A 25,916-nucleotide genomic window follows, 5' to 3' on the forward strand; every position below is an offset into this window, starting at 1 on the left:
GCTGCTGCTGTCGACACGCCCAGGCTCATCATCGACATCGATTTTCAGCAGGCCAGTGGCGCCTTGATCATCGTCGTCATCATTATCGTCGCCGCCGCCGTCGTCGTCGTCGTCGTCGTCGTCGTCACCGCCATCGTTCGCTTCGGACTAGCTGCTGCTTGACTGCGTTTGCAACACACTCGCTGCGGCTGTGCTGGCCGCGCCGCTGACGCCCACGCTGGCGCCCACGCCCATGACACTGTTGCCTGGAAAATGGCAGAGGCACGCCGGATTGGGATAGTGGCCGGACTGTGAGTCCAGTTTTTTGGTTAACGTTTGCCAATACTCGATCTGTACATTGAGCAGCTCAATCTTTCGCTTGCGCTCCTCCAGCGCCAGCGACATCATGTACTCATTGTGCTGGCCGCGGGAGCCGTTGCTGCTGTTGCTGCTGTTCAGGTTGTTGTTGTTGTTGTTGTTGTTGCTACTGTTGTTCAGGTTGTTGTTGCTGCTGTTAAGGTTAAGGTTAAGGTTGTTGTTGTTGTTGTTGCTGCTGCTGCTGCTGTTGGCGGCGGCGGAGGCACAATTAATGGTGTTTATGTTGCTAACTCCGAGTCCATTGTAGCCATTAAAGCTGCCGGCGGCAACGCTGAGGCCGCTGCTCTGCTGGAGATGCTGGTGCGCCTGCGCCTTGTCCCGGCTCTGGTGTCCATTGAGCAGCAGCTGTACGCCGCCCGTTCGGTTCGACCCATTTGTGGCAGCAGCGGCAGCGGCAGCGGCTGCAGCGGCGACTGCTGTTGCCGCTGCCGTTGCACCTCTTTCCACTGTGTGACCGCGCGCCAAACGCGGCAGCTGCAACGTTTGTGTTGCATGCCGCGAGCTGCCCACGCCGCTCGTTGCCGCATTGATGGCCGCCTGCAGCGTGTGCGCCGGTGGATGCTGCACCGCCGACAGACCTAAGCCGTTAAGCAGCAAGTGCTGCTCCATTTGCTCCGCCGTAAGCTGCAGTCCATTGCTGTTGTTGTTGTTGTTGTTGCTGCTGATGCTGTTATTGTTGTTGTTGTTGCAGCTGTTGTTGTTGTTGTTGCTGCTGCTGTTCATGTTGCCATTCTGGAGGGTCTTGTTAATGCTGGCAAAAGCGCCAACGCGTATGTTGCCCACACTGGAGAGCATTATTTCCGCCTTTGGCACGCCCCCGGACATATAACTGCCTGCGGATGAGATGGAGGTCTTGGTGGAGCCCACGGGTGAGCTAGACGCACGCGGTAATGGATCGCTGTTGTTGTTGTTGTTGTTGTTGCACATACTGCTGCCGCCATTGGCCAAGTCTCTGCTGGGCATGGAGACGCCGGCGCTTTGCTGCTGCAGCTGGCGCAGATCTGTGGCGAATAGCACCTCGTCCTCCTCCTCCAGACACACTTCGGGCGCCTTTGGACTGGGGCAATCGTCATCGTCATCATCATCCATGCAGTCAATGCCGTTCTCTGTCTGCTCATTATCGCTAATTGTCTCCGATTTGATCAGTATGACATCTGTGTCCATTCCTTCGTACATGGGCAACTATTTCCACAACAATAAGAAAAAACACACAACGAGAAAGAGTTTAAAAAGTTGTTTCCGATTTTCGGCATTTACAAGTTTTGCAACACTAAAAAATCGTTGACAATTGCTGCAAGTGTTGCAAGTGTTGGCTAACAACAGAATAATGTAAAAGAATTAGATCCATGGAAAATAACAGTTTTATATATAATTAATAGGCATCTCGGCTGGGCAGATAAAGTATCTTAGCCAGTTATTCGAGCACTTAGTTCTTGAGGGAAAGATTTATTTTTAGTGTTGGTAAACATGAAAAGCTTAATACATGTTTTGTAAGTGCAAATATAGTCGTTCTGACAAAAACTGGGCAATGCAAGATTTGCATGAGTTTGGCATTTCTAACAAAGCAATGTAAAGAAGCCTGAAGAAAATATTTAGCCATTGCAAGTTCAAATTTCTCTTGCGGCTTTAAAGTGACATATGATACTGCAGTGTTGGGTAACACGGCAAGCAATGTGCTCTATAATAAATCCATTTTATGATTTGAGGCATCTCATCTTTCATTTTTTTAAAAAGAAAGTTGCTTGTCTTAGCTTCTTTAAGTACTCCATATAAACTTTAAAGTACATACCTTTGAATCTTCGTAGTCATCGGCCAAATGGCGACCGTTTCCGGTCGCTTGACTTCCGGCGCCATCCGGTGACATTTGCTCGGCTATGTACTGCGCCACGGACTCCTGTTGCGAGAGCGTGTTGAGCAGATCCATAAATGAGCGATTGCCCTTGTCCTCGCCACATAGATCCTTTTTTAGCAGCAGCTTCATGTTCTTGTAGAGCTGTCGCAGCTGCTTGGCGCTGCGCTGATGATAGACCTTCGAGTTGAACTCTTTGGCTATCTGCAGCCAGACCTCATCCTTTTTCCGATTGGACTCGGCGTCTGTGCGCTTATTCTCAATCACATCTTTGTACTGGGCCGCATACCCGAGCACCATGTTGCGCTCCCGCTGTGTATACCGGGGAGTCTTTTCCATTTTCAGCCGTTTGCAAGACGTCTTGAAGCTGAGCAAAAGAATATGAAAGGAAAAGTATTAGTAAAGGGTGAAGCATTCTGATACATTGAACAAATACATCCAAGACAGAGTGAGAGTGAGAGAAAGATAGAGATAGAGAGGAATAGATAAAGGAAATGGAATGAATATATAACCTTGATTAATAGATACCACTAATAATTGCAAATTTCAAGACCTTACTAGAATTCGTGAAAATCGCAGAGGAAGGCGATAGATTGAGGGGCAAAACGTAATAGACAGTAAGAAAGAGAGCGGTAGAAAAAGAAAGAGAGATTAGAAATGTGAGTAAGAGAGATATCGCCTAGGTAGCGTGAGAACAAGAGTAACAGAGAGAGAGAGAGAGAGAGAGGGTGCGACATAGAACGGGAAAGAGAGTGGGGCTGAGAGTAAGAGAGAACTGGAGCAAGTATAAGAGAGTACAGAGAGAGGAGAGAAATAAAGAAAAGAGAGCGAAGATTGGAGGGTAATTAAAATAGAGCGATTTCGATTTCGCAACCCAATCAATTTACCTAGCTTTTAGACGCGCCATTCTTTAATTATTTAAGCTAAACAAAAGAATAGGGAAAAAACAATTGACAACAAATTTAACGCTTAACTCTTTCACACACATACGACGTACCGATTATTGATAACGCATATATGCATATATGCATACTCATGCGCTTCTGGGAGACACACACGCAAACACACAGCATGCATACGGCCTGGCCCAATGTGTGTGTGTGTGTGTGATAAGCTGGCGACGCAGCTAACGACCAGGCCCGGCAGCAGCTAGCTCCGAGCTTTGCGCTTTGCGCGCCGCCCACTCCAACCCTGATAGCTCGCAACGTGAACTTCCACGAAATCCTCGACGAGTATGGTTTTGCGTGCCAATTTAGTGAGCGGTGGGAATTTGGTCATTTACTGGCTAAGTTGTTTCTCTTCCTCTTCTTGTTTTTTTTTTTATTTATATTTTTTATTTTGTTATTAATTGATAAGCGCCAAAGCTTTTTATCGATTTGAGCATTTTTGCATAGTCTTATGATAAGTACGCCACTCAGGGGTTAAAATCGGCATAAACTTTGAGCTTAACTCAAAGCTTTAAGCTGCACAAAGTGGCGTGCTTGAGCGCAGCTTTCAAAGCTCAGCTGTCTAACTAAATGCAGGCATGGCATAAAAGAAGTATATCATATGCATGCGCGTGTATATATATATATATATATATATACATATGTATGTATATACAAAACAGAATGCAGGCCCAGACTAAAACAATAATGTAAAGCAACTTAATATCTAATCTCAAATTGGAGATTAGGGCGCCATCACACACACACACACACGCATTGTATGTAATCAAAGAGAACGAGGGAGCGCGTGAGAGACCGCGTATTAAATGTACTCACGTTTTGAGGCCGCGCCAAAGCCGGCAAAAAGCACACACACACCCACACACACAGAGAAGAAAAAAACGAGCGAGGAATATAGCGCAAAGAGCACAAAAAACGGCAGCGACCGACTGTGGTTGGGTGGTTGGCTCGACTGGATGGTTTCTATTTAATTATTATTACTTTTTTTGGGTGCAACAACGGGACGATGACGACGACAGCGCGACAACTTCGCGAGCGGCAGCAACGAAGCACAAAGCTTGACTGAATTCGAGCAAATAATGGCTGGCGCTCAGAAGTACCGTTGGGCAACAACACCAACAACAACAAGAACTAAAACAACAACAAGAGCGACGTCAACCGACGGGCAAACAAAAATAGGAATACCGCGCAGGCCAACAAGCAACAACAATTTAACAACTGCGTCGCAGCGCCCCCTGAAGGCCCCGCATAGAACGTACACACACACACACACACACAGCCACACAGCTGGGGCTGAGGCTGAATGAGTCCGTCTGTTTGCCCTCACAGCTGTGTGTGTGTGTGTGTGTATGAGACGTAATTAAAGCTTGAAACCGAGTTTACAACAACAACCCCGCAACGAAACGCAGCGACGACGACGACGACGACACGCGCATGTGTGAGCGGGAGAGTACAGCATTGTAGGCTGTGTGCGAGCGAGAGAGAGAGAGAGAGTGTAAGGGAGAGCGCGCGCGGCGTGATACAAATGTTTAAGAGGCCGCGCTTGCCAGCAGTGCGGCACAGGAGACTCAGACTGAGACACACTCATACACACACATGCACAGAAGCGTGCTCGCAAAGAGCGAGTCAAAGCCGCGTGTGGGGCAAACAATGAGCTCAGTTTATAAATAAATGCATACACACACACACACACACACATACACACACACATACACCTAAACGAGTGCAACTCCAGCGTCAAGTTGGTGTTTTGACATCCGCCCAAACGCCCCCCTACGCCTACAACAGCAAAAAATCGTTTTAAGCGCAGCAGCAACAAAGTAAGGGTTGACGGCGGCAGCGACGTCAGCAGAGCATTGGCAACCGAAGACCGCACGAAGCTCAAAACGAAGAGCAACTGAAGACTGACGTGGGTCGCGCTCGCACCAGCAAAAATAGCAACAACAGAAGCATCGATGTAAACAGAGATGAAATAAAAAGGAATATAATCTGAAGTAAAAAATACCCTATGCACAGCGCCAAACTATTAATATGCACTTTTATATACATACGCATGCACAGGCCTATCTATGTACAAACATACCGTATGCAATTTCTACATGCCATAGAATACCGTTTTTCATGTACACATGTATGGATATGTATGTGTGTCTGTACTTCAGGAAGAAAGCTGCCTGTTACGTACATTTGCTCAAATTCATGATGCCCCCTTTTACGAATTTTATGCAAAGAGGGTATCAAGCTATGCATATATGTATATACATAAATTACAAATATGCACATATATACAGTTACTACATGCATGTCCCATGGGAATACTTAAGAATCGCAGAATATGTGATCGCAGAAAAGCTTTACATAGACCATGTTTATGGCTGTTTTTTCTGTTAACAGATTTCTTTGAAGTTCGCTTGTATGTCATAATTATCTGATCTTAACTTGCAGTCCAGAGTTTTGAGTTTTTTGTAATAAAATTCATTTGTATACGGATTCTTTCTACTTTATACGATTAGTTTGTGAGCTTGGAATATATTCTAAAAGCTAAAAAAGCGCATTTAAATCATTTGACTTTAGGCAAAACGCAAAAATAGATATGTAAAGTTTTAATCGACTAATATTCGCTCTTAATAAACGTGTATACTCGAGGATTAAAGACCACGTTTTCTCTTGTATTAAAGCTGAAAACAACAAAAATCCAGTGAGGATCAACAATTCTTCTTCTGGCACTGTTTTTCCCACTATTATCTTAATTTCATCCTACCTTGAGGATGTTGCATGTCTTTATTATAATTTGTGCCTAAATGAAAAATCGCATACCGAATCAAAGGATTAAAAAGGCGTTGCTCCTTTTACCATGCCTAGATGCCGAGCCTCGGCAAGTTATCGAGTACTGTATTAGAGCGTGTGTGTGTGTGTGTGTGTGTGTGTGTGTGTGTGTGTGTGTGTATGTGAGTGAGTTACAAAGCGTCAGCGTTGGTATGGCAAACGATGTCGACTCAAGTTTTAAGATAAGATTAAAAAAGAAACCCAACTGAATCAGAGTCAGCGTGATGTGAGTGTCCATGTGTAAGTGTGTGCGTGTGTGTGCGTGTGTGTGCGTGTGTGTGCGTGTGTGTGTGTGTGTGTGTGTGTGTGTGTGTGTGTGTGTGTGTGTGTGTGTGTGTGTGTGTGTGTGTGTGTGTGTGTGTGTGTGTGTGTGTGTGTGTGTGTGTGTGTCTGTTATCTATAAAATCCATTGACAATGGGCCACTGGTCGCGGCCAGGCAACGGCTTTCTGCTGAGCAATGCAAACAACACAGCAGCAAAAATTTGTACTTCAAGCAGCACTACAAGATACTTAAGTCTATGTACATATGTAAAAAGCTGCAGATACAAAAGTATCTACAGATGTGTATGGTAGTGTGTGTCTGTTTGTGTGTGTGTGTGTGTGTAAGCCTACATAAGCGTTGCTTTGCTTGCTCGAACTTAAGGCGCAAGTCTCAAAGCGACACCTGACTGAATTTATCTGCACTTTTACACACACACACACACATACAGAGAGACACACTTGGGCGTTGCTCCACAGCGACCCCTTTTTCCCAGAAACTCGCTCCATTATTGCCCCCAACCCCCCAATCCGTACCTCATTGGACGCCTCAACTGCACACAACAGGTGGAATTATTTACTGATAAGCCGCTGATAAAAGTGAGCCCAAGTGCTGGGGCGGGTTTTGGGGGCATATTTCTGCTGCTGTGACTGTTGCCCAAACAGTCGCTTGATTCTATTTGTAGAGCTCTGATATTGGAAATGGCCGCGTGACTATATATTAGAGCATGATATCATATATGGACACGAAATAAACTATATTTTCTCTTTTACTACATTTTGCTATCAGCTTATATTAATGCTTGCTAATAACTTGTTCGGATATAATAGATAGGTTTACTTGTTTATTCGATATAACGTGGTAGTTATTAAAGCTGAACAGGAAATACCGATTTGTACAGCACAATCTTGATCGAGCCCATTCTAAGAACATAACATAATATCTTTAGTATCTACATCTATGACTTATGGATATAGCTTTTGGTTTTTATCAACATCAAAGTTTATAAAACTATACTTTTTATGAAATCCTGCTTAAAAGCAATCTGTTCCATATGAGCACACGCACATCTCGTGTCACGACTTGCCCATCTCTAACACACACACACACATGGAGAGAAGCACAATATTAATTTGTACCCGGACTGTGGGTTGAGCAAGTTTTAAGTTCTAACTGTTTGTTGGCTCTTTGATAAGACTGGCCGAAACTAGCAACTGACAGGGCCTTGGTCACGAGTGTTTCCCCTATATCTGTGTATATCTGTGTGTCGCTGTGTGTGTGTGTGTGTGTGTGTGTGTGCGTGCGCCTGATGAGCTGTTGAAGTGCCGAGCAGTTAAGCAGCTGATAATAATGAGGTTCGAACCGATTATACGCAAAATTAGAAACATTTCTTTGACTTTTTGCAGCCCCCAATCTCCATACCAAACTCACTCTCTCCCGCGCTCTATCCCTCTCTCTCTCTCTCTCTCTCTCACTCTCTCTCGGTCTCTATGATATCCGTTGTTGTTGTTGGAGTGTAATGATTACTTGTTTGCAATATTTCCCAACACTTTTTTCTGTTAGCTTTACTAAGCAACTTTTTTTAGGGTTGGTTTTTGGTTTTAGAGAAGAAAATCAGTTGCATTTTAACGCTATTAAAATATTCAGCAATTTTGTGAAAGATTAACTTTAGGCACCGACTCTCACAAAAGAAAATCTAGCTCAAGGCTGCATAAGCTCTTTAAAGAATAGTTTAGAAGTCCGGGTTAAGGGATGTGAAAAACTAGGTTCATGAACCGACGTTAAGGTCTAAAAGGCTCAATTCAAAGAAACCGCTTAAATCTCCAAACTCTCCAAAATTCGTTTGCTCTTAGAACTCACAAGAGCTCACTCAAAAGTAAGCTACATAGATCACAACGTTAAGCCTCAATAATTCTCCAAACTCTCCATAACGCTTAACAACCAACAAAGTCTCCAAGCTTTTGATGTTTAGAAAATGAATATTATATAGTCTACACCGATCGGCATTATGCTCACGATACAAATGTCTACAAAATGAAATTACAAATTTGCCACCAACTCTCCAAGGTCTCCAAAATACAAATGTTTACTGTACAAACTCTTCAATTTGTTTATAGTAGTTTGTAGCTCTACAATATAGTCTGCACTGCTCTATCTTAGGCTCAAAATACAAACGTCTACGAAATGAATTAGATTAGCCACCGGAAATTCTACATGCTTTAAAGTAATTGCAGCTCACCTGAGTTTCTAGCCGGCTACAGTTTGAAAATTGCACCACCAATGCTGCTTGCACGGTGGCTCTGAGGCTGCGGTTGCCTGTTCCTGTTGTTGTTGTTGTTGTTGTTGTTGCTGAGATGTTCCAGTTGTTTGGACACTTTGCACACGGTTAAAGAATTGCCGAAACTATCTTTGATTGTTTTTTGCGATATTGATAGCCAACACCATTGATGAGAGTTTGTGCGGGCGGTCCGGTTCGTTGCGGGGCGTGGCGCGGCAACTGGCGTGCTGGGGTTGAGTCAGTGCTGAGCGGTTTATATTATAATTAATCTTTTTTTTTTTTTTTGTTTTTCTGTTTGATTTGTGTTTTTTTCTTCTTGGCTGCGATTGCGCTTCACGCGGCGTATGCGTAATTTTTTGTATTGGCCAAGCTACAGCAGCTGCCTGCGTCTACTCTTCTGCTCTCCTGCGTCTCTATATGTAGCTCTGTGCGCGTTGATCTGACTCTCCCACGCTCTGTCTTTTGCCTTTCACTCGCACTCTCTGTTTAGTACGCTCTCTCTCTCTCTTCGTCCCTCTCTCTGTCGCTCTGAGTTGAAGACTTTGTTTTTGCGTTGTGCGCTTCTTTGTTGCTTTGATTACGTTTATAGTTGTCGGCAGTTGTTGTTGCTGTTGTTGTTTCAAACCTTGGACTAAAATTAAAAATACATAGAATCGAATTTGTTAGAATGAAATCACGCCCATTCGTAAACATCACAACAGATACATACACACACACACACACAGCTGAAGATGAAAATATGAAAAACGAAAACGTGACGTCGCAACTTCTGAATGCAAATTCCAAAACAAAAAATAAAATCATAATAATAATAATAAATAAATCACTTCGCGTCGCATTTAACTGGTAAATATCTATATACATATGCGCACACACATATATGCATGTGTGCTCTATGGAAACGTGTCTCAAACCTCGACGCTTTGCTCTATTTGACTGGTTGCCAGTCTTGGAGATAATGTCACTGGCTTCGGCGACTCGGCCAACTCATGCTTGGTCTGGGAACTCATAGGCGGCTAATATCTAATCTGTGCCAGGCGGCAGCTTTATCTTATCGCCTTAAAGGTGAGCTTGCGGCTCCATGGTTACTGTCGCATTATAATACGCGCGTAACACAACAACAACAACAACAACAACAACCGCAACAACAAGAACAACAGCTACACTGCAATTCAATTCGAAGCACCCCAAACACACACACACACACACACACGCACACGCACGCACACAGTCAAACAAGACCCCTTCCCTTGACGCTGTTGCTGATTTTTCAACGCATTGTGAGTCACATGGGAAAGTGTGTGTGTGTGTGTGTGTGTTGTTGTTTGGGGCGCAGGTGTTGAACCTGTGCATGCCGCTTGAAGAGCTTACTGCAAGGGTCGCATTAAAGCTTTAAAAACCAAACCTCACGCCAAAGAGAGAGAGTTAAAGCTCAAGCCGAGCTTGCGCAGAGCTTTCGAGCTGCTTGCTTACAAAGAACAACTCCGAGACATTGTCTGTATTTTTGCCTGAATGCACATACATACATACATATGCATATGTATGTGTATACACATCGATATACATCTTTGGCTGTGTAGGACTGAAGCATACGTTGGCTACAAGTCGGCTGGCGTGAGCCAATTGCGAACAAAAGCCAAAGAAAACAAGTGAAGAGTGCTCTGGTCGGGAGTGCTCGACTAGGCGATGCCCTGCTACTTTTACCAATATTCCAGTTTACTTCTAAACACACACAACTGTGCTTCTTCTTCCCTAAGTCCCTTAATATTGGAAATGCTGATTTGATGTTTGTTATCCGAACTTTGTGATATTTTCCGGGCGTATATAAAGCATGTAGGCATGGCCAATTTGCGCTATCCAGACTATAAAACCTACGAGACACCTTTAAAATATACTTAATTTTTAACGACTATGACTCTAGAACTGTAATTTGAAAGTTTTAGATATTGAATATTTATATGCGATATGCGGAAGTCAAAAGGTTTCTTTGATTATAACCATAACTGAGTTGAGCCTGAAAGGAACCAACAGTAATTCACGACGCTTAAACTGTAACTCTTAAGCCTGTGACTTTCAAACCATATATATAGACTCCTAAACTATGTATCCCAGCCCTTGAGTTAAAAACGGTATTCAGACCTTTAAACTGTGGCTCCAAGCCTGTGAATTTAAAACTGTCGACCATGAAATTTACTTTAACCTGTAAGTTTAAAGAGCTATAAAAGCAAATCAAACTGTGATTCGCAGTCTATGGCTTTAAAACTGTATGCGGACTCTTAAACTGTAGATTCATGCCTGTGAATCTAAAACTGCATGTCTAAAGGGCGTAAGATACATTTAGCCTGACATTTTAATGATAAATAAACTGTGAATGGATACCTGTGACTTTAAAACTGTAGATAGCTTTGGCACGACCAAAATATGTTTTGCTTAATCTTTGTCAAAGATTCGCCCTAGGCCAAGTGCGCTCCTAAGACATTGCTTGGGCAACTGTAGGGTATATGGACTTGAGTGGCAGGCGCGACCAAAATAGTTTTGGCTTGATTCCCAAAGCAGATCCAACACCAATGCAGCTCAGACTCTAAGACGGTGCCTCTCAAACTGTAAGAAATACGGATTTTCGTTTTGTTTTATTGGCATGCCGTAAAACTTGATCCGAAATAGACAAGCTGTCGAACCAACGGACATAGCAGACGACCAACGGTATACTCTTTCTTTTTGTGTGTGTGTGTGTTTTTTTTTCTGGTTTTTTTGCTTTCGAGGCATTTGTGAGTCTGCAAAGCCATCAAAAGCTATTTAAACCACACAACCGGCGCATCCATCACCGCCCCCAGCGGTCGTTCATACGCTTAGCGCGAAGCGAACAAATGATATTGCGATATGCGAGTTGATTTTCAAAATAGACGCACACACACATACATACACACACACACACACACACACACACACACACACACATGCACAGGCATACGGAAAGCAGGAAAAGCGCAAAGCGCGAACACAAGCGTTTTACCGTCTTTCTCCCTTGTTTATGTGCTCGCTCGCTCACGAGCGCTCTCTCTCTCTCTCTCTCGCTCCCTGTCTCTCTCCCACACTCTCCCTCTCGCTCGGCCCGTCTCTGTTTGCTTTTAATTTTGGATCCGTTTGTCGGGATTTCGGTTCTCGGCGCGATTGAAATAGTCGCAGTCGCAGTCCAATTGAATACTGAAAACTGAATTCAGGCAACCAACTCGAATTGGCCGCAGCCCGAGCGCCACGAGCGGCCGAGCAGCCATCGCAGCCTGTTGGCCGCGCGAGCTGAGCAACAGCAGCAGCCGGCAGCTGCCGCTGCGGCGGCTGTGACTGTGCCTGATTCCGTTAGCTGCCACTGTTGCAGCACCCGCTTGCCACTCAGTCTGCCCCCTCTCTCTCTCGCTCTCACGCTCTCTCTGTGTCTCCCGCCCTTCTCAAGCAGCAAACAGATCCATCTTCAATCTGCCCCCAACCCACCCCCACAGTCACCCATCTACCTGCCTTTCGCCCACCCCCAGCCTCTCTCCTCCCCCTTTGCGTGTGTAACCCAGTGGCACGTCCACCCGCCCATTGGGCAAAGCTGATCGCAACAAAAGCGCCGCGAGTGTGTGCGTGTGTGTGTGTGTGTGTAATGCACGGGCAGAGAGAGAGAGAGAGAGAGACAGAGAGGCGCAGCTTCATGGTCTAAAACAAAACGGAAAAACATTTTCGTATTTATGCACAATAGAAGGAAAAATTAATCTAAACATTTTGGCCAAGTTTCACATTTTGAGCACATTCCATTGGCATTACACAAAATTCAAGCTAATCGTGTTGAAAATAAGATTTATGCATTATATCTTGAACTGGAATTATGCTAGTAGATCTTATCGAAAGAGCTTACAGAACTGCACTTGCTCCAAAGTAAATTCTTCTGATAAAATAAAAAGCTAAATATAATTTTTTCTGCTGGAATGCATGGATGGGAATTTGAGCGGCTTTATATCAGCGCACGTTTAGACCCGGGCAACGCCGGGTAGTTTCTTATAGCTAGTGTATCTCATTTTCAGATAAAGCTAGGCACCCCTTTTATTTTAGGAAATAATTTGACAAGTGGGGCTACACTGTTTTTTTATGGTGCTTCCACTTTCTCAAATACCTGAAGAAAACGATTCTACTTCTCTCTCTCTCTCTCTCTCTCTCTCTCTCGCTCTATCAGATAACTCATCTACCAATATTAAGCATTTGTCTATACAAAGACCTCAATTGAGCATAATTCGGAACTAAAATTTACAATTAGCTGTACAATTCGGTAAAAGATCTCGAAGCGGTGAGTTAGGAAAAAGTTTAAATATACCTCGAATAGTATGTTTCAGCAAGGATATCCTTAAACTAAGTTTATCACATCTGCAACTATATAGCTAAGAATTTGACTATGAGACTATGAAAATTTTGTAATGGCATAGACTTTACATAGAGGCTAAGTCCCAATTCTAAAGCTTATCCAAAAAGAAAATCAACTCTGTTTCAAACAGTTTCTTACTTCTGTTTCTAGATGAGAATTTTGATGTATTCATATACAGGACTCTACAAATGTGGCTCATTCATAGCTGAGCTGCATTTGTGGTTTATTTAAATGATATATTTTTTTTTATTCTAGGACTAAGATGTATAGTATGTATAGTATGTATAGTATGTATAGTATGTATAATATGTATAGTATGTATAGTATGTACAGTATGTATAGTATGTATAGTATGTATAGTATGTATAGTATGTATAGTATGTATAGTATGTATAGTATGTATAGTGTGTATAGTATGTATAGTATGTATAGTATGTATAGTATGTATAGTATGTATAGTATGTATAGTATGTATAGTATGTATAGTATGTATAGTATGTATAGTATGTATAGTATGTATAGTATGTATAGTATGTACAGTATGTATAGTATGTATAGTATGTATAGTATGTATAGTATGTATAGTATGTATAGTATGTATAGTATGTATAGTAGGTATAGTATGTATAGTATGTATAGTATGTATAGTATGTATAGTATGTATAGTATGTATAGTATGTATAGTATGTACAGTATGTATAGTATGTATAATATGTATAGTATGTATAGTATGTATAGTATGTATAGTATGTATAGTGTATAGTGTGTATAGTATGTATAGTATGTATAGTATGTATAGTATGTATAGTATGTATAGTATGTATAGTATGTATAGTATGTATAGTATGTATAGTATGTAAAGTATGTATAGTATGTATAGTATGTATAGTATGTATAGTATGTATAGTATGTACAGTATGTATAGTATGTATAGTATGTATAGTATGTATAGTATGTATAGTATGTATAGTATGTATAGTATGTACAGTATGTATAGTATGTATAGTATGTATAGTATGTATAGTATGTATAGTATGTATAGTATGTATAGTATGTATAGTATGTATAGTATGTATAGTATGTATAGTATGTATAGTATGTATAGTATGTATAGTATGTATAGTATGTATAGTATGTATAGTATGTATAGTATGTATAGTATGTATAGTATGTATAGTATGTAAAGTATGCAAAGTATGTATTGCTTGTATGTTTGATATATGAATAGATCAAAATACCATATCTGCTTTATCCAGCAATCATTGGATCAATGATTCTATTAAATCTAAATTCTAGTCAATATATATACATATTCAACTCTTAATTGACACATTGTAGTCCAGGATTCATAGACTAGATATAAATATATATATATATATATATACATATATATGTAAATCAATATATATATATATATATATATATATATATATATATATATATATATATATATATATATATATATATCTGCCTTACGCACCGATCGGTGGTTCACTTTGATCAATTAAAACGTAAGCACACAACTGTACTTTATACTTGGTCCAACTTGGGTGATCTCTCTCTCTCTCGATCTCTGGATCTCGCTCTCTCTCTGCTCTCTCTGCTCTTTCTCTCTCTGAAATACTTGCACGCTGATGCTCAATTTTCGACTTTATAAATAGACGCGGATGAGACAAGAGACGGAGACCAGACATGAGGCGCAAGATGAGAGATGTGAGATGAGATCGGGGCCAAACGAGGAAGATCGCTCGATGCTTTATTTGTAAATGTAAATGTTTCTATATACGTACATATATATTAGCTAGAGTTGAAGCTTTCTGGTCCCTGAGCACACGCACACGCGTGCAAGTTTTTCATTTTCGAACAAATTAAAAACAAAAACAAAGAAATTTTCCTGCCTTACATTGTTTGTTTTTTTTTTTTTGCTTTTGTTTTAATTTTGTTTTTGGGAAACTCGAAACTAATGAGGTCGGCACGTCCGCTTATGGGCACGTAGGCCGTTGCGTCATGGGGGCCCACGGACTTAGGGCTGGCTTCGCAGCGAACCACCCTGCCGCCGCAGCCCACCCCCACAGCAACCCCCGCGCAGCTCAAAGCCCCTCGCGCTAAGTGGCAAGAGCGCCTGCAAAGCGTTTGAATTATTTCTCTGGCGCACTTGAGCGCGCCTCAGGCCCAGGAGCTGCCAGCGGCTGCGGCCTGTGGCAGGGGCATGTTGCAAGCAGAGATATGCACGCTATTATATATATACATATAGATAGATATATATATGCATATGCATATGCGGTGCGGTGCGGCGCGGTTCGATTGTGCTTTTGCCTGGCTGTTGAGTAGGAGAAGAAAAAAATTCATTGCGTTGGTTTTTCTTGGCACTCGAATTCGTTTTTCCTCGCCTAGTTGCCCGCCTGTGCCGCGATTTGAGTTCAAATTTATTTTTGGCAGCATCTTGTGTTGTTGTTGTTGTTGTTCTCGTTGTTGTTGTTGTTGTTGTTGCACGTCGCCGTTGCGCCCCTCTCTGGCACAGTAAACGGCAGCACGGAGCTAACTGCAAACTGGCTACTGACTACGGGCAACTGAGAACTGGGATCAGACGCACGTCTGCCTAATCTGCGCGCCTGCGTGTGTGTGTGCGTGTGCGTGTGCGTGTGTGTGTGTTGGGTGCATGCGCCGTTTGATATCAGTTGCCCATCTTGTGCCCGTGTGTTTGTTTATATAATCCATTTAAAGGTAATTGAACCTAACTTTGATATACGCACTCTAGGAAAACTCCATTAGAGCCGAGCCCAAGAGGGAGAGGGAGAGAGAGTGAGAGTGAGAGAGAGGGAACGGGAGCTATAAATATGGCCAAGCCAAAAATAAACGGAAAGAAGCTTCCACTACACGGCATGGGGCTGCCCATAAAATGATATAGGGCCAAGAACGATAGAGAGAGAGAGAGAGAGAGAGAGAGAGAGAGAGAGAGAGAGAGGGAGGGAGGAAGAGAGAGAGGGTGAGACAGACGTTTGTTTTAGTTGGGAAAAATGTTCTAAACTTAAAGATGACGAGAGTTGCGCAGCGTTTTAATTATAGAATCAAGTAGTTTGGTTGGATTAGACATAGCTTCAGTGCAAGAGTTCGTGTTGGACTTTATAAATAAAACGCACGATTTACAAATCTCAACATAAGTTCGCTAGTCGATACGAACTGGCAGCTATATGGGCTATGCATATATATAAAAATATAGATTCGTATTCATGTCTGACTTGGGGACAGCAAAACATTTGATGGAGTAAACGTGGTAGAAGATTGCCAAATCGATAAAAAAAAAAAATAGATAGAGCTCTCTTCATGTGCCAACAACAATATGTCTATACTAACGGATGGTACAGTGAAAACTCGCTTGAGCGAACAGCAACCGTGAGGTTGGGCTCTCCGCCTTAAAGAGGGCGAATGCTGTGGACTATTTTCTGCAGGCACATGCCAAGTTTTTTACAACAATTTTCTCATACTACATTAATCCAACTTCTGACAATTTCAATAAAGTGCGGAAACCGTATTTAATACATTTTTATAATATAGAATATTTCAGCCCAAGGCGGGCTTTTGGTAAGTTTCACCCGAAAATGTGAAAAAAAAAACGCGAAACTTTTTGGATAACTTTCCAATCGGTCTCAGGCTCATTTTCAAAGATCTTTGTTCAAATTCATTTGAGTGGTGTTTCACACTTTTCGGATTATTTATCGCTCAACGGTGGAAATGGCAGTGAAAGATTTGGGTCAGGTTTTGGGTTCAAACTCATGTTCAAGAATCTTATGCAAAAGTCACCTCTTCTGGATGAAAAATGATAGTCAAAGGTTGTATGGGCGAAGTTTAAAGTTACTTCAGATTAGCCTCAAGCTTATTGTCAAAGATCCTTGTGAAAATTGAACGTGTTTCACGTTTTTCGCCAAATCCACCCCTCTTAAATGATAAATGCATATGAAGATTCGAATGGGCGAAGTTTCGGGCGTAAGCTCATTTGCCAAGATCTTTACGAAAATTTGTTCTTAGACACACTTTATATATATATATATATATATATATATATATATATATATATATATATATATATATATAAATATCTATAGATATCTAGAGGCTATAGAAAATTGTTTATGAATTTCTAAGCTAATGCGTTTATTAATAGAATACCAAGTATTTGTCCATAAAACCCAAATTTAGTTGGCAAAACAGATACATATGTACATATATGTATGAAGAAATTTCGGAAGTTAACATTGGGAGTAAGATTCATACAAAATTGCTGATCATGTTCAGCTAAAGCGACTTGCTCTCTGTAAGATTCCGTGGAGCTCTCTCAAAGCACAGAAATGGAAAACCATGTGAAAAGTATGATCTTTTGTGGAACACTCGGATAAGTGTCATATTTCCAACAAAATCCAAAAACAGCTGCGAGTCCAACTCAAAATCTTCGGTATTTGCGATATTTTTAGGCCAAGGCGTCATAAAAAGTTTTCCCTTCGAATGTGCGCTGCATTTTGTTTTTTTTTCAGTTTTGGAAAATGATCGATTCTCAAGTTGCGCCATAAGGTGGCAAGGTGTGTGTGTGTGTGTGAGAGAGTGAGAGAGGGGACGAAGAAAGAGAGCTGGGGAAAAGTAAGAGAGTAAATATTAGTGCAGCAGCAGGGGGATCGATGCACATAAGCCAAAGTTGAAAGCACTATGCAAATGGGCCGCGTGCAGCGTACAAAATTAGAATCAAGCGAGAAATATATTGGAATGCATATGTATGTATAAACCATATGCATATGTGTGTATGTGCAAGCCGATAGCAGCACAGGGACAATAAAAAAAAAATCGATAGCAATTAATGTTGAGCGTCAACTGCAAGATGATTGCAGAGCAAGCCACGACAAAAACAACAAACACAGTTATAATGCCACGCTCACAGGCATAAAACCGAACTACACAGCACACAATTACAAAAACAACAACAACAGCAAAGCAAAAACAAAAACGCGAAACAATGGCAACGCTGTACGCCGCGGCGGCGGCTGTAAGCACGAATCAAGCGCCGAAGCTGAAGGGCAGGCAAGCGCGAGCTTTGGGCAAAGGACAAAGCTCGCAACGCAACTTGCATGTATGCATCAGTATGGTGCGTGTATGTGTGTGTGTGTGTGAAAGTGTGGCCCAGCGCCAAAGCGTGTGTTGATGTCATAACTAACGACGAAAACACGCACACAGCCGCAGCCAAGGATAACGCGCCACGACAACAACAACAACTGCAAACAGCAGCAGCAACGATAAAGCCCAAAAACATACAGCTGTGAGCCACCCATTTTGAAACACGTTTTAAGACGCTGCCAGGGGGGTTGAAACTAAATAGTAGCAACAACAACAACAACAACAACAAGAGCACTAAGAACATGAAGAACAATAAGAACTGGGAATCCGGCTCAAGGGAAGCTGCGCACAAAACTGCGAGCCGGGAGCCGAGCTGTGGCCGCGTTTCGAAACGCTGCTGGGGTGGAAAATACACACAAACGCGCTCACACACACACACACACACACACACACACACACACACGCATAACGCGCGCAAAGACAGCAAGACAAACAGACAGAAAGACAGACAGACAGACAGACGGTTCGGCGGCAACACAGTCATAAAGAAACTCCAATTGGATTCAGCAGCAGCAGCAAAGTTTTAAGTTTGATTCAAGACTAGAATAACTCACGCTTAGCCAAAAAAAAAAAAATTAAAGAAAACTGACAATGCCTCTTTATGGCTGTGTGAGTGTGCACACACATACAGCTGTCAATTTGCACACAGCATATTGCACAGATTTTGAGCTAGACTTTGCCAGCAACCACACACGCACTGTGGTACGTTACACGCGCTGCGCCGTTTTGTTTACACTCTGCAACAAATAAGCACACACACACACACACACAGACACACAATCAAACAAATTTTTTTACATTGTTTTTTTTTTGGGTAACAGTCAAAGTTATTAACAAAATATGCACTAAGACAAATAACAAACATGTGTCGTCACACTGCTAGACAAACAAATATGCCCAAAAAAAAAAAAAAAACAAAAACCAAATTTGTACGTACGTACGCTGTAAGGGCGGCAAGCGCGCAGCAGAAAGAAACGAACACGTTTAACAGTTGTCGGCAAATGGCTAGAACTTTTGTTGTTGCGCCGCAGTCGTCGTCGCTGCTGTCGTATCGGCTTTGCCTGGCTTGCACACGATTTCGATTCCTTGTTTGCCACTCAAGCGCACCCAGACACATACGCATATATACACTCACAGACACACACACACACAGGCAGTTGCACACACAGAGTCGCCAGTTTGACAGCGAATCAGAAGAGTCAGATTTGAGTTTGGCGCGTAAAGTCCATTTGAATATTGTTGCTGTTTGTTGTCACTTGTGGCACTGCTATAGGAGTGTGAGAGAGAGGTAAGAACGAGAGATAGTGAATTTGTTTATTTGATTTTCTTAGAAAGGAGGCAATTTGTCTGCAGCACCAATGTTATCGATATCGACAATTTGAGCATATCTTTTAATTAGAGTTGCCACTGTGCTGCTGAGCCACATATGGTAGCTCTGCTTTGTTGAGCGCCACAAACGGTTATTCAAGCGACCATTTCAAATTAAAGCCGAGCTCATTTATATTTTTATAAAAATATCGTGTTTATTTCATACAAAATATTTTCTTTTATTAAATTTGGTTGCATTTGCATTTCTTGGTAACAATTACAATAAATTTAAGAAAAAAAAAATCGATATACACTATATTAATCTTTTATTCGATTAAGCTTAAAGTGACATAAAAAAAAAGTAGACGACAAATATATATATACTGCTATAATTTATAACTAAACTACACATAATTTAATGCAAGAAATGTGAATTCAAAATAATATGAATGTTTTATAGTTATTAGCGTCTCACATCTAGACTATATAAATAAATACTTTCGACAACTTAATTCGTTACATGATGTTGAAAAATGAAGGAGCTCGCTTCAAATATTGTTCAAACGGGTAAAGCTTTTGTTTAACGCGGCGGACATAAACGATGATCGATTTAACCTGCTGTCTTAATGCAAAATTACAAAATATATATATATATATATATATATATGTATGTATGTATGTATATGTATTGATGCATGCATACACATATGTTAAGCGCTTAATACAATAAATTTTTATGCTTTTATAAATATATATATATATATATCCATGTATATATGTGTAAATGTTGTGTATGTCTATGCATGTGTTTATGTAGCTTAAGTATTTGTTTGTTATGTACAACATCTAAGTATGTGCGATGTGTCTTCTCTGTCTGTAACTGTGTCTGTGTGTCTGTGTCTCTGTGTATGTGTGTGTGTGTGTGTGCACCTACAATTTCGTTTTGTTACAAAGTAACATATGTAATTTTAGCAATTACTTTCACTTTGTCACATCTTCTAACTAATTATTTAGGTTTCATTTTAGCATTTGTACTTGAAATTTTGAAACGCGTTGGCAGCGCCACTCACTAATTATTTACTCTCTTCACTTTTACTCAACTTAAACATGATATCGCTCTCAGCGCCGTCGCGATGTTGTTGTTGTTGTCGCTGTTGTTGCTGTTGCTGCTGCGGCCGCGGCTGTGGCTGCGGCTGTTCGGCTGCGCGCACTGTAACAGCTGATGGCCGACACAAGCGTTGCCATCGCGGTGTTACTGTTCAGGCTGTTATTGTTGCTGTTGCTATTAGCGTTACTGATATTGCTGCCGCTGCTGCTGTTACTGCTGCTGCGCAGTGACCAACGCTTGCTCAAATCCGCTGCTGCCGCCAGAGCCGCTGTATAGGCGCGCGTTCCAATTGCAAGCGTCGGCACGACCGCATTTAATTTCTTTGGCGACGGCGGCGGACGCGCTGCAATGCCACCGCCGCAAGATTGCAGTCGCGTTGGCTTGCTAAACTGACTACTGGCGCTGCCGCCGCCGCTGCCGCCGCTGCTGTTGCTGCTGCTGCTGGCCAATTGGCTGGCGCTAAGTGTGCTGCGTCGTAGGCTGCGTCGCTGTTCGCGCTCCTCATTGCTGCGACGCAGACGTCGCGCGCTGCCGCCAACTGTTGTTGCAGATGTTGGCGTTGCCGGCTTGTTAAATGTGTGACTGGATTTGTTGTTGTTGTTGCTGCTATTATTATTGTTGTTGCTGCTGTTGTTGTTGTTGTTGCTGCTGTTGTTGTTGTTGTTGCTGCCGTTGCCATGGTTGTTGTTTTTATTGTTATTATTATTGTTGTTGCTGTTGCTGCTGCTGCTGCTAACTGCTGGCGGCGCATTACGCGTGCGCAGCGTCCGCTTTGTCATATCTAAGCTGCTCAGTTGACAAATGGTGCTGCGCAGCTGCCGCTTGCTAACGCCGCTGCTGGCCAAACTCAAGCTGTGACTGCGACGCGTCATCATAACGCTGCTGCCGCTGTTGACGCTACGCCGCCGGTTGCTTCTGCTGCTGCTGCTGCTACCGCCGACGCCGACGCTGGCGCTACTACCGCTGCTGTTAATGTTAATGTTGCCGTTGCTGCCACTGTTAATGCTGCTGTTGCTGCTGCCGCTGGGCAATGCCTCGCTGCTGCTGCTGCTGTTGGCATAGGCAACAATGGCAGCCGCGCTGGCGCCAATAAAGGACTTGCTTTTGCTGTGCTTGAAAAGCTGCCGGCGTCGTGTTTGCATGTGTTGGTGATTCTCGTTGGGCACATTGCGATAGCGACGCATTGTTCGTCGGATCCGGGGCTGCATGGCCGGCAGCTGTTGCTGCTGCAAGGGCGCCGGCAACTGTTGCTGCTGTAATGGCGCCGGCAACGGTTGCTCACTAATCTCCAACTGCAGCAACTGCTCTTCCGCACTGCCGCTGTGCATTGGCACAGGCGTAGGCGTAGGCGTGGGCGTGGCTGGCAACGTGGAGCTCACCTCATTGTCCTGCAGCGTGTCCACACTCGGCTCGGTCCAGGGCGGTGCATAGACAAACGCAGACTGGCTGGAACAGCTGGAGGAGCTGCAGCTGGAATTGGAACTGGAGCTGGCCTCAACCAGCAGCAGTTGCTGTTGCTGTTGCTGCTGCTGTTGCTCCCGTTCCAGTGCCACCTGCTGTTCCTCATCGCGCTCCTGCTGCAGCAGCGCATTAAGCGCCAGCAGCTCTGCCGGCTGCTCCACATACGACGCTTGATGCTGCTGTTGCTCCAGTTGCCATCTATTGCTATGCGCAACCTGTTGCTGCTGTTGCTGCTGTTGTTGCTGCTGCAGCTGCTGCTGTTGCTCGCGTCTCGTCTCCAGCTGTGTTAGCGAGTAGCCCTCCTGCTGCTGGTAACGCTGCTGCTCCTGCAATATCTCCTGCATGGTGCGCGTACTATTCAACAGCTGCTGCTCCTGCTCCTGTTGCTGCTGCTGGTGGTGATGGTGCTGTTGCTGCTGCTGCTGCTGCTCCACCAGCGGCTGTTGCTGATGCTGGTGCTGTCGCTGTAACTGTTGTTGCTGCTGCTGCTGCTGTTGCTGCGCCGCCTGCTGCTCGTTTAGCAGCGTGTTATACGACTCGGCGAAGCTATATTCGGTGCTCGCGCTGACCGCCGCGTTGCTAACATAGCTATCATAGCTGTGCTCCAGGTGCTGTTGCTGCAATGCGCACAATTCGCTGCTGCTGCAACTGTTGTTGCTGTTGTATAGCTCGAGTGTGGGCTCCGCTGCCGGCTCGACAACGTCTTCGGATTCTTGCATCTCCACATCGATTTCCGTGCGACGTTGTCGTATCGTTGACGTTTGCTGCCAGCTGGCAATTGATTGTTGCAAAGATTTGCGCCAGTATTTGCTCTGCTGTACCAAATCGTCGTCGATTTCGTCCTCCTCCTGCTCCTCCTCTTCCTCCTCCTCCTCTTCCTCCTCATGCTCCTCCTCCTCGACCACTTCCTCTAACAGCTCCTCCTCAATATAATAGTCGAAATTTCGATACGGCTCCGGCGGCAAATGCCGTTTGGCCAAGGCACTGTAGGGCGTGTCATGGAAATACTCCTTCTCTTCAATGTGGCCGCACAGCTCCAAGCTGAGTTCTTCATGCTCCAGCTCCACCAAGCTGGCGGGATAATTGTTCTCCGTATCCGACGGTTCCAGCTCCAACAAATCGCTGCTGCTGGCGGCACCTGAAGTTGTTGTCGCTGCCGCCGGCGTCAGTATCACAGTTACAACGGATGTGTTGTCCGCACGCATCTTTTTGGTGGCCCAGGTCTTGAGGGCCTTGTCGACCAGCGCCTTGCTAGGATTCATAACGTCCTGCTCATGCAGACACTCGCCAATAATGTGCTTCTCGCGCACTGAGTCGACCGCCTCCTGCGGCGTCACCACATTCCACAGGCCATCCGTGCCAAAAATAAGGCATCTAAAAAGACATTTTTACGATTAGCTAAATTAACGCATTGTTTTTTTTTTTTTTACTCAAGACCTAAAGAGCAACATTTAAGCTTTTATCAATGTTAACCCAATCTGAATTCCCCATCAGTCCCTAAAGAGTCACACACCTGAACGTATTGGGATCAATTTTGACCACTTTAACATCCGGATCGGGGCTAACAACAAACTCCTTGCAGCGCGAGTTGTAGCTCCAGAGATCGCCCAAGGAACGTGCCACAGCCAGAAAGGGTATATCATCGACAAGTGTGCGACGCTTGATGGGCCCGCGATGCAGCGGATCTCTGGGACGATTCCAGACTACGCGCGGCACACCAGACTTGATGGCCACCTGGCCGCCGGAACGCTGTATACGCGACTTCTCGGCCAGGGATTCGGGCTTATGGTCCGTTGTCAACTGTTTGGCGCGCCAGCGTCGCTCGCCGGGATTCTGATAGCCCAGCACAATGCCCGAGTCGCCCACATGACCAATGTAAATCTTTTCGCGGCGCATAAAAGCCACCGTTGCTGTGGTGCCGGCGGTGCTCAGATGCCCATTAGCCGTGCGTGGCCATTTATCTAAAATGGAATAAATAAATAGTATACAATGAATACCATATAATATTAAGTTTGCAGCGATAACAATTTAAAAATTTAAGTATATCGATTAATCGCGCTAAGCAAAAGTCTATTACGGTATTTTATACATGAATATATATGTTTATTTTATTGATTATTACCACACTTTTAATAAATATAATATCACTAGCGTTGGTTTTCGCTTTTAATGATTTTGATCATTGTTAATTATAACGTATATTTCTTTTTGTGACGTCAAGTCAAAATAACACCAAAATACGAATACAACCTTCTTTATGTGCACACTTGCTGCGATGCTATCTGTGTTGAAGAGTATTGCTAACTCGCTCTAACTTATGGCCGTAATAAGCAGAAACAGCGGGGTTGCCAACATACGTCATATTGCAAGCAGATGGCAAGCCTATGGAATATTCCACTCGCTGCCAACAGGGCCAATCGATAAGCGATTATTTTTCTTGAGTGCTTTGTACAATAGCTGTTCATATAGCTGACTCGCTCACTCACCTTGCTCCCGCCACATGGCAAAATGTGTGCCAATGTAGCCTTCGCGAATTGCACGCAACACATCCTCATCGTTATCGGACCAGAACAGCTTTTGCTTAACAATCTCCAGCATGAGATGCTCCTTGGCGTAGAGCGCCGCCTCTGTACCACCATGGCCGTCATAGATGCCAAAGAATGCGTATTCCAGCTCATGCGTCAGAGGCGATTCCTGATACGCAACTGAGAATTGATCCTCCATATATTTACGACCACCCTGACTGCACTGCCCGGTCACACGCATATTGACGCCTAATGTAGGCGTGGCAGTGGCAGCGGTGCTCTCCTTGCTGCGCTGCCTACTGCCGCTATTGCCGCCACCTTTGGTGCGCATCGGGGGTGTTGAGCTGGTACTGTTACTGCTTGTTGTTGCTGTAGGTGTGGCCAAAGGAACCTCCAGTTGGCCAACAGTTTTAAAACTGTCGCGCGTTGGTCTCGAGTGAACAACAACATCAAGCAATGTGTTGCCGTTGTTGACCCGGGAGCAACGTTGCTCGGTCACGGCAGCTACTGCTGCTGTATCCGGATTCGGATTCGCATCTGTGTAGTAATTTATAACATCGTATTCCACATGGGCAACATCCCGTTCTGTTTCCATTTGATATCTGTTTGTTGTTGTCTGCATGCTGGGCAGCATTTTTGCATTTAGGGGAAGGAAGGTGGGGGGCTGGTTGTAGCCGGCGCCCGTTTTGTACTTGTTTTGGTTTTGTTTATGTTGCTGCTTCTTCTTGCTAGCTTAGCGCTGATTGCTGTTGTTGCTTTCGTCTTTCACAGCAGTGTTGTAATTTCATGTGACATTTGGCACTCGCACTCCCAATATTGACTGCTATCTACGCCGTCTCGCTCCGACGTCAATTGGTAGCAAAGTGTGTGCAAGCGAGCGCACAACTGTTTCGACCTTTGTTTGTCTACGCTGGATGTGTATACATATGTATATGTGTGTGTGGGTTTTTATAGTATTTACGTTGGTCGCTCTGGGTCTGTGTGTGGCAGCTTGCCTTCTTCTTTCTGTTTTTTGTTGGTATTTTGATTTTTGTATTGGAAATCGCCGCCAATTTTTACCGTTTGCTGCTGCTTGTGTTTTTCCCACTTCCCCTATGATTGTTTTTGATTCTTAATTGGTGTAAAATGATGGGAAAATAAGCAGTCAATGCCAGTTGCAGTTTCACCTTGATGGAAACTCAGATTATGCGCGCGCTTTGCGAACGCAAACAAAACTCGTTTGCAGCCTCTTTTTCAAATTGTATAGTTTTCGTCGATTTTGTTGTTGTTGTTGCTCTTAAAGCCGTTGCAGCAGCACTCTTTCTTTTTAAATCTGCAGTTCTTGTCGTCGAGCATTTTCATTAGAATAATTTTCGAAATAAGCACGTACACACACACACAACAGCAAATTGTTAATAACACAAAAACGAAATCAAATAGAAAGCAAGCGAACGAACGAACA

The 25,916-nt window shown here is 43.5% G+C and overlaps 2 protein-coding genes across 2 annotated transcripts; both read right to left on the reverse strand.

Moving 5' to 3' along the window:
* Positions 1–128: 128 nt before the first annotated feature.
* LOC115764424 (putative uncharacterized protein DDB_G0286901) lies at positions 129–19,135 on the reverse strand. Its single transcript, XM_030707422.1, has 4 exons — positions 19,015–19,135; positions 8,479–9,148; positions 2,147–2,573; positions 129–1,539 (listed from the first exon to the last, which is right to left on the reverse strand). The coding sequence occupies exons 3-4, from the start codon at positions 2,543–2,545 to the stop codon at positions 148–150; spliced, it is 1,791 nt and encodes a 596-aa protein (XP_030563282.1). The 5' UTR covers positions 2,546–2,573; positions 8,479–9,148; positions 19,015–19,135; the 3' UTR covers positions 129–147.
* A 999-nt stretch (positions 19,136–20,134) lies between these two features.
* LOC115764249 (putative mediator of RNA polymerase II transcription subunit 26) lies at positions 20,135–25,916 on the reverse strand. The gene is made up of 5 exons (XM_030707167.1): positions 24,437–25,916; positions 23,464–23,911; positions 22,403–23,324; positions 21,167–22,366; positions 20,135–21,121 (listed from the first exon to the last, which is right to left on the reverse strand). Exons 1-5 carry the CDS (start codon positions 25,107–25,109, stop codon positions 20,501–20,503), a joined length of 3,864 nt encoding a protein of 1,287 aa, XP_030563027.1. The 5' UTR covers positions 25,110–25,916; the 3' UTR covers positions 20,135–20,500.

Source organism: Drosophila novamexicana, unplaced genomic scaffold, assembly GCF_003285875.2.
Source record: "Drosophila novamexicana strain 15010-1031.04,08,12 unplaced genomic scaffold, DnovRS2.1 tig00000820-arrow-pilon, whole genome shotgun sequence".
Lineage (NCBI taxonomy): Eukaryota > Metazoa > Arthropoda > Insecta > Diptera > Drosophilidae > Drosophila > Drosophila novamexicana.

Excerpts from the sequence above, each read along its gene's own strand:
- LOC115764424 (XM_030707422.1), bottom strand. The coding sequence starts at position 2,545 with ATGGAAAAGACTCCCCGGTATACACAGCGGGAGCGCAACATGGTGCTC. Across the intron at positions 1,540-2,146 it reads ATGACTACGAAGATTCAAAG|TTGCCCATGTACGAAGGAAT; the intron begins GTATGTACTTTA and ends TTGTGGAAATAG.
- LOC115764249 (XM_030707167.1), bottom strand. The coding sequence starts at position 25,109 with ATGCTGCCCAGCATGCAGACAACAACAAACAGATATCAAATGGAAACA. Across the intron at positions 23,325-23,463 it reads ATTGATCCCAATACGTTCAG|ATGCCTTATTTTTGGCACGG; the intron begins GTGTGTGACTCT and ends ATGTCTTTTTAG. Across the intron at positions 22,367-22,402 it reads AGTTACAGCGACAGCACCAG|CAGCAACAGCACCATCACCA; the intron begins CATCAGCAACAG and ends CAGCAGCAGCAG.